This window comes from Microtus ochrogaster, unplaced genomic scaffold (assembly GCF_000317375.1).
Source record: "Microtus ochrogaster isolate Prairie Vole_2 unplaced genomic scaffold, MicOch1.0 UNK53, whole genome shotgun sequence".
Taxonomy (NCBI): Eukaryota; Metazoa; Chordata; class Mammalia; order Rodentia; family Cricetidae; genus Microtus; species Microtus ochrogaster.
In genome coordinates, this window is record NW_004949151.1 from 672,500 (window position 1) to 681,886 (window position 9,387).

At 38.1% G+C, this 9,387-nt stretch overlaps 1 protein-coding gene across 1 annotated transcript in view; it reads left to right on the forward strand.

Moving 5' to 3' along the window:
* The window catches only part of Iqcm (IQ motif containing M), a 405,406-nt gene that overhangs the window by 164,447 nt on the left and 231,572 nt on the right, over positions 1–9,387 (forward strand). The window contains exon 8 of the mRNA XM_005369576.2: positions 4,944–5,139. Within this exon, the coding sequence (XP_005369633.1) occupies positions 4,944–5,139 (196 nt within the window). The remainder of the gene's footprint in view (positions 1–4,943; positions 5,140–9,387) is intronic.

Here is a 9,387-nt window from a genome sequence, read left to right on the forward strand (position 1 = left end):
GTACTTCCCACTTTCTCTTCTATCAGGTTCAGTGTTTTCAGACTGATATTGAGGTCCTTAATCCATTTGGACTTGATTTTTGTGCATGGTGATAGATATGGATCTATTTTCATTCTTTTGCCCCATCTAAAAGATCTTTAATAGCTGCTTAAGATTGTACCATCCATCACTTGAAACTAAGGATATATCACTGACCCCCAAGGGCAGTACAAACTTTGTGGTTTTATAATGTCACCCCCAAAAGGACTTGTATTAACTTTCAAAGTAAAATAAAAAGTAGTTCAGGGTTAAATGACAGAAAATATCAGGGACACCAAATTTTGCAAAAGTCAATCATTAAAAAAAAAGAAAAGAAAAAAAAAGAAAATGATTTACAAACATTAGTAATCTATGTTTTTTCAGTATCGGGAACTTTTTGCTACCTAGGGAAATTACATTAAAGGTATGAAATAGGTCCTTCTCTGCCAAATTAAGAGCAGACAGTACTTGAAAATCAGCTTGTTGCCATGACAGAAAGGATTTCACATTGAATTTTACTCTTTCTGTTTATCCAACCTATGTGACATTTGTGACTGGTTTTTCAGTGTTGGGGACCAATCTCAGGGCCATGTGCATGCAAGACAAGCACTCTTGCTGGGTTAAATTCTCTGCCCTTTTGCCTATTTTATTATTGACCTCATCAAAATTCATCTGTCAGTATAATTTTTAGCTTCTTTTCGAATGCTTTATTTGTAAAAATAGTTAAAGCTTTTCTAGAAAGTCCTCCATAAATTATCCTATCTTGGCTTTGTCTGCTTTAAATGCTAGTTATTATCCACTCATTCCCGACCAATGTCTGTATATTTAGAACCTCAGGCAAACTGTTCTTTTTCAGTTGTTAAAAAAAAAATCACTTCCAACACATTTTTAATGTCTGCATTTCTAAAAAGAAATGTTTTGAGAACATCATTTATGAACTCAGCAGCTGCATTACCACCACCCCTTTCTCCTCAACTCCTGCTGCTGCGACCCACCTCTCCCTCCCAAGTTCATGACCTCTTCTTTATTACTGTTGTATGTATATGCACAATACACATGTGGGTGTATGTGCATGTGTATGTGTGCTGATTACTTGGAATGGGTAAAGCATGGAAGGGCTTGTTCCTGGAGAACACTGCTTCCTCCTCTCTCAGCAGCCATTGATCCCCTCTAACTCTTCATCTAGAAGTGGAGCCTTGAGGAATTTTCCAGTTCATTCAGGCAGGTCAGTTAGTGTTGCCATACTGTTGGGATTTCATGAGTGTATTTTCCTGGTTTTGTCCAGGAGATACTATCTAGCGGCAGGTGTGTCCTGGGCTCTGGCTCTTAAATTCTTACTCTCAGAATCTATTGACTGACTGGAGTTCTTCATCTAGGATTGAGGTCTTCTTAAATTTCCCCCATCTCAATCAGTTGGTATGGCAACTGATGTTGTCATTACACAGGTCTTGGTTATACAACCATACTGCTGATATTTCATGGGTGTAGTTTCCTTGCCATGGTGAGAAGACACTGTCTAGCAGTCAGTGTCCTGGTCCTCTGGCTCTTAAAATCTAGAAATGATCTACTTTCTAATTTTTCTATAAAATAATCTGTGTTTGAAGTTAAAACTCCTATTCCAGAATGATGTAATTCCTGTGATATACAAGACAGTGCATATTAGAAAAAAACACAGTCTTCAAGGCAAACTGTAGAAAAATACAAAAGACAGATTTGAGCTTCCTTGCTATCAACTGGTAACCAAGTTTTGATGCCAATTTAGATTTCAAAATAAGAGTCTCAACTCTGCAAATACCAAGGGAAGAGAAATAATGTACAAAACAAAACAAAAACAAAAGAAACTTGTGTAGTAGGGAGGAGAGAGCTTCTTGTTGGTTCCCTGCCGTCCAACTAGTTTAGACCAAAATAATCACACAGAAACTGTATTAATTAAACCACTCTTTGACCCATTAGCTCTAGCTTTTTATTGGCTAACTCTTACATCTAAATTTAACCCATTTCTATTAATCTGTATATTGCCATGTGGCTGTGGCTTACCAGCAAAGTTCTGGTATCTGTTTCCAGCAGGGCTACATAGTGGCTCCCTTTCCACCTTCCTTCTCCCAGCATTCAGTCTAGTTTTCCCTGCCTACCTAAGTTTTGCCCTATCAACAGGCCAAGGCAGTTTTCCACACCATTTACCCTTTTCTTTTCAAATAAAAAAGAAAGGTTTTAACTTTAACATAGTAAAATTACATATAACAAAACAGGTATCAAACAAGACTGCAGTTACAATATTTATATCTACTTTATCTTTTATCATAACTAAGGAAAGCTATAACTATAACTATAAATTCTTCAACTCCATCAAAGACTTCAGAAGGATATAATACTGCCTAAGTAAACAGAAAGTACATTGTAAGCAACTTCAAAAACTCTAGAATTGACAGAGACATCTCACTGCCTGAACAGTTATCCAAAGTTTTTGTACCATTAAGGCATCCGTCTTCAGCCTACTGGACCATAGTATCCAGCAGACTTTTCCACAAAGCAGGAAATTTCAACGGCAGTTCCACCTATATTTGCAGTTTGCCAGTCACTTTCTTCTGTGTCTTGAAAAATGTCTAGCAGACTCTTTCATGTAGCAGGAACCCTGAAGGATTGTCTCACTTTTTATGCAAATTTAGCAGTCATTTCTCTGCAGGTCGTGCATGCCAACTTTATCAAGCAGTCTAGGCAGTTTCTTGCCCAAATGGCTAATCAACTCCATAAAGAGCCTCTTTGATGCCCATCTTCCTCTTGAAGTAGCAGCTTGTACTGCCAGGAGCAGATGTGTCTCATTGTCATGAAAAGTCTTAAGGTTTTAAACATTTTAAATGCATATTCTGAAGGTCTCTGAAAGATTTGAACAATACCTATTTAACTGAAATATATCTCTATTATGTCTAGAAAATCTAACATGACTACAAGTTTGACTGTTATAGATGATTATCTATTAACCTATATTTCTTAATTATACATTACATTTTTCGACGAGCTGCACAAACACAATACCTTAATCAAGAGCAGAAATATACATATAACAAAATTGACTTTAAACTATAGCATATCCCCCTTTAAATATAAACAAACATTTATAAACAATATTTGGGAATATGGGCATAGTTAAGAGAATTTAGTCCACCACATTGGCTGCTAATTTGTAGTAAGGAGGAAAGAGCCACTTGTTGGTTCCTGCCTCCTGGCTAGCTTAGACCCGAAATAATCACACAGATACCATACTAACTAAATCATTGCTTGTCCCATTAGCTCTAGCTTCTTATTGTCTAACTCTTACATCTGAATTTGACCCATTTCTATTAGTATGTATATTGCACATGGCTGTGGCTTACGGGCTAAAGTTCTGGTGTTTGTCTCCAGTGGAGCTATATGGCGTCTCCCTCTCCACCTTCTTTCTTTCAGCACTCAGTCCAGGTTTTCTCACCTACCTAAGTTTTTCTGTATCAACAGGCCAAGGGAGTTTCTTTATTCATTAGCCAATAAAAGCAACACATAGACAGAAGGACCTCCCACACCAGACTTGCTCGAGGACCCACTTAATGCAACAATAAAAACAGGCTAGAAGAAAATAAAACAGAACCACAGCCACAACTAGTTTGAGTCAAAGATTTACTCTGAGCATTAAGAAAACTGGGTGTGAAATCCTGAGGCCTGCACTGGAGAAGAGGCAGCTGTGGTGGGTAAACTTCTCTGTGCATCTCCTTTAGGTATGTGCATAGGAGACATAAAATAGTTCTGTTTTTTAGTATCTATATCTATATGCTAAGAATTTGTGAGAGAAATAGACACTGAAAGATTTTGAGAAACTAGTTACCATGTTAAAAATAAATCTTATCTATGATTTTTATAGATACAAAGGAGCCAAGGCTACATACTCATACTATATACATACTCATGGCAGAGAACTAGTGTTTTTCTTCTGTGCTTATCATTAGTGCTGCAGGATTATTTACATTAGTATTGAAGATGATCACAGTTTCAGTGGTTTATTCTGTAGCCCAGGATCCTGCTTGCCACACTGTTGCCCCTCTCAGGTCTATGGTCTGGATTTCCAGGTGATGCTGAGTTGGCATATATGTGACAAATGATTTGATATTTAAAGTAGAACTAAAGGGACATGAAAATTATTTATACTCACCCTCTATCTTTGAATAGTTGTGGATATGTTTAAAATATTCACTTTCTTTTGATTTTTTTTTCGATTGGAAGTTTCATGTTATACGTGGTATATTGATTCTAGCATTTCAGCCTTCTCTGGAACTTTATCAGCATAGTTAAGTGACGTGTCATGTTAACTTCTTCTTTTTTTTTTTTTTATTTTCGAGACAGGGTTTCTCCGTAGCTTTTGGTTCCTGTCCAGGAACTAGCTCTTGTAGACCAGGTTGGCCTCGAACTGACAGAGATCCGCCTGCCTCTGCCTCCCGAGTGCTGGGATTAAAGGCGTGCGCCACCACCATGAGGCTCATGGTAACTTCTATGTACAAGTCATAGTACATTTTTTGTTTCAATGTATTTGTCATTGAAGGCTGTCCTAATAGTAAAGGCCTGTAATCCTAACTTCTCTAAAAACTGGGGCAGGGAAACTCATGAGTTCCATAATTGTTTGGGATACAGTGAGTTTAAGGCTACTTTGAGCAACCTAGTAAGACTGTGTATCGAATTAAAAACCTAAAAAGAACTAGGGATGTAGCTCAGTGGTAGAGTGCTTGTACAGGAGATCACAGCTTGAATCCTCAGTACTAAGGTGTGTGTGTGTGTGTGTGTGTGTGTGTGTGTGTGTGTGTGTGTGTGTATGTGTGTATACAATCATCATCTAAAGAATTTAAGACTGTAGATATGTTTATTTTTCTAGCTATCTCTAAGAAGTTTTAATATTTTATTTTTAGGTTAAAGACTGTTATGAAGTCAGACAAAATAGACAGTAAAGTTAAAAGAATTGGGCCACACATAGAAATTTACCAATTGTTCCAGAAAAGAAACAAACTTGTGTTTACTAAAAGAATTATTAAACTGATCACCGTCACACAAGCATTTATCAGGGGATGGCTTGAACGTAAAAGACTTCAAAGAATAAGGACTAAGGTAAGAGATGCCTCACAGGCAAGCGTCTTTGCATTTGCTCATGTAGATTCAATTATAGAATTTTGAATAGTCTGCTGGAAGTAGTTGTGTAATTTTTCCAATAAAGTTCTATCTACACGTTTTTTGATAATACATTTCTTTTTTCATTTATTTATTTATTTATTTATTTATTTATTTAAGATTTCTGCCTCCTCCCCGCCACCGCCTCCCATTTCCCTCCCCCTCCCCCGATTAAGTCCCTCTCCCTCATCAGCTTGAAGACTGCCCACCTCCATCCAGGTTTAGTAAGTTGAGCATCCAAACCGCCCAGGCCCCCCCGAGACAGGGTTTCTCCGTAGCTTTTGGTTCCTGTCCTGTAGACCAGGCTGGCCTCGAACTCACAGAGATCCGCCTGCCTCTCCTCCTGAGTGCTGGGATTAAAGGCATGCACCACCACCGCCCGGTTAGCTTGGCAGTTCTTAAACCAGAGCAAACTGTCATATTGTTTTTTTTATTTTTTGCTATTTATTCTCGAGTAACAATAACTGGAAGCTTTCTTTTTCCCAAGCCTCTGGGTGTTCCTGCAGTGTGAAATGTTTTCTTTTGAAAAAAACTGTATGCAACCATTCTCTCCCCTCAACATCCATCTTGGCAACTTTCAGAATCAGCAACCCCAATTTTCAGAATAAACCACAAATATTCTTTTGGCTGCTCAAATCCAAGAAAACCCCAAATAGATGTTTGTAATATTGTGAGAACATAAGAAATATCCTCATCTTGAGGGCGAAAGCTTGGAAGCTCTGAAGACTAAAATGAATGAGAAGTGTGCACGTTTCGCAGAGTAGCCCTGGGGAAGGGCTTGCAGTTGTGCCCCTCAGCACCTGTGTGTAAGAACACAGCTCTCTGCTATGTGTAAGGATAAGTGTACCCATTATGTTATCATTATATATGATGACATATTTTACATACATCGTTATATATCATTCTGATATTAAATCTAATGTCTTGTAAGAAATAAACTTTTTAAATTGTTTTTATTGGGCTATACATGTTTCTCTTCTCCCCTCCCTCCCCTTCTCTTCTACCCTCTTTCGTGCTCTCCACACTCCCAATTTACTCAGGAGATCCTGTCCTTTTTCTTCCTTTTTAGATCCATGTACGTCTCTCTTAGGGTTCTCTTTGTTGCTTAGGTTCTCCGGGGTTGTAGACTGTAGGCTGTTTGTGTTTGTTTTTTTTTTTTTTTTTTTGCTTTATGTCTAAAAAGTCACATGTGAGTGAGTAGTTATTATATTTGTCTTTCTGGACCTGGGTTACATCACCAGGTAAACTCTTATTATTATTATTATTAATCCATTACTGATTCTTTTAGGTAGCTGATGTGTCTGTTTTACAAGTGAAGAAATGCAAGCTCAGATATGTAAAATCAAGTGCTCAGAGTTGAGTGAAATAGCTGATGAATGCCTGTCTGGCACCAAAGACTGCTTATTCTACATCTCATGTCACCTACTTGAAATACTCCGGGCAAGACTGTTTCTGAATCTAATCAAAGCCAAATCATAGACCTGTCTCTGTAGCTCAGACCCAGGTGTTACACTGCCTACGTGAACTTTCCATAGCTAGGTCACACTTCATATAGCCTGAAATGAACTCATTTTCTTACTTTCCCAAGTACTTTCTCCTTTGCACTGCCTATGCAGTACATCAACTGTGCAGGACACTGCTTAGAATTGACTGTGTTTTTGACATTTTTATTGCCATACCCAATTGCTATGAGTTTCACATATTTTTACATTATCTTTTTCTCTGCTTCCTATCCACTGGATTTTATTTTAATCTGTTCTCACATGAATAAGTACAGTGGATTTCCAGCTGATTTCCTTGACTGTGAGCTTATTTTCATTTAGTCCTCTGTAGTCTGTGCCATATGTTATAAATTCATCATTGTTCCTTAGTTCTCCTGGTCTTATGCTACCTTACACTGACTGGACATGAAGTGTGAACTTCCTGACAAGGACATATAATCTCCTGTCTCTGGCTTCTGTCCTGATCAGCACATGGTGCTCCTTTGCATATGCTTTAGAAATTAGTAAATTCCATATTTTGATTGCACACTTTTTTCTTATTGTTTTGATTATTTTTAATCTTAGCCAGGAAAATTCTGTCTCCTGAATATTTTCATAAACTCCAAGTCATTCAGACAACAAACCCTCCCATTCCATGGTCTACAGTGCCGAGGCGCAACCATCTGCACTCTTCTGTTCAGTTCTCTACGTTATGGTCTTCTATACTGTGTACACAACTACCCATGGTTGTGCAATGCTTAATATTGTCAAGTTGACAGCATGTAGATTCACTATGGAAGCAAATCTCTGGGCATGCTAGTGAGGAATTGTCTAGATTGATGTAGGAAAAGCACCCTAAATTGAGGCTGTACATTTATAGGCTGAATCCTAGATGAATAGAAGGGGGAAAGTCAGGTGAGCAGCATTCATTTCTCTCTGCTTCATTTGTGTAGACAGATTGTGACTAACTCTTTCTTGTACAATCGTATCTCCCTGCCATCATGGACTCTATCTCCTGAGACATAATGGTAATGATGATACTAAATACTCTTCCTTCCATAGTTTTCTTTGGTTAGTTATTTGGTCATAGCCAAGAGACAATCAACTAATATAGGCAGTGCAATGTTTATGACTTAGTTGAAAATATGAAGTTTTTATTTTTGTATTCATATCACCACATACTACCCTGACATATAAACAGTCTCTATAGTTTCGACTATATGACTTATTATCCACTATTTTTCTTCTTCATTATCTTTCCATGTGTTTAAATGTTTTTATTTGGGTTAGATTATATCCCATGACATGTTTTCTACTATTTTATTATTTACTTATTTTGGTTTTTTGATACAGGATTTCTCTTTGTAGTTTTGGAGCCTGCCCCAGAACTAGCTCTTGTAGAACAAGCTGGCCTAGAACTCAGAGATCTGCCTGTCTCTGCCTCCTGAGTGCTGGTATTAAAGGTGTGTGCCACTAGCGTCTGGTGTTTACTACTATTTTTAAATATAGAAGAGTGTTAAACCTATGGCCTTTTCCCAATAAGTAACTAAGAAATGAATAAGTTAATTCAATAGAACATTACTTTTAGAAGTTTACCATGGCATCCTAGTGATGCGCAACTGTGTGTGTAGCTTTGATGTCTTATATAATGTAATTATATTATTTCCAGCTTTCTGAAAGAATAGTAGTCATTCATTACCTCTGGAACAAAAATGGACTCAGAAAATTTAGCAATATTGAAACCAATATGAGGTTTAAAAGAAGAGACTTGTGTGGGGAATGTTAAATTTCTCTGTAGCAGTAGAATCTGATATAAAAACAACAGGAAGTACCTTTACAGGATCTGAGCCAATAAAAAGAAGATAGTGGATTTTCGTTTAGTTATAAATTCTGTTATGGTCATTGATTTTTTTTTTGTTGTTGTTGTTCTGTTGAAGGAGGGAGGGCCTGCTTTTCATCCCAGCTACCTGGCTAACTTAACCCCCTAAATAATCACACAGAAATTGTATTAATTAAATTACTTCTTGGCCCATCATATCTAGCCTCTTCTTGGCCAATACTCATATCCTGATTTAACCCATTTCTACCAATCTGTGTAACACCACGAGGTTGTGGCTTACCTGGAAAGATTATTACCAGCATCAGTCTCAGGCAGGAGCTTCATGGTGTCTGCCACACTGCCCTTCTTCCCAGAATTACCATGGTAAGAAGCACTGTGATGTGTAGGCAGTCATGGTGCTAGCTACGTCTTGATTGGGAGGCAACTGGAAGGACTGTGTCACTGGATGTTATCTTGAGCATAGGAATCTTCAAAGCTTACCTCACACAGTGACACACTTCCTCTAACAAAACCATACCTACTCCAGCAAAGCCCACCTAGTCCCCTTGGTTCCATATCTTGCTCTATAACATGAGAATACTTCCACTTTAGCAGGGTCTAGTGATGTGGGAATGATTTCTTATTAATAAAGAAATTGCCTAGGCCCATTTCATAGGCCAACCCTTAGGTAGGCGGGGAAAACAGAACAGGATGCTGGGAGAAAGAAGTTGAGTCAGAGGGTCGCCATGGTTCTCCCACGCCAGACAGATGCAGGTTAAGATCATTCCTGGTAAGGCGGCTCATGGGCCACACAGAATAATAGAAATGGGTTAGATCAATATGTAAGAGCTAGCCAATAAGAGGCTGAAACTAATGGGTCAGGCAGTG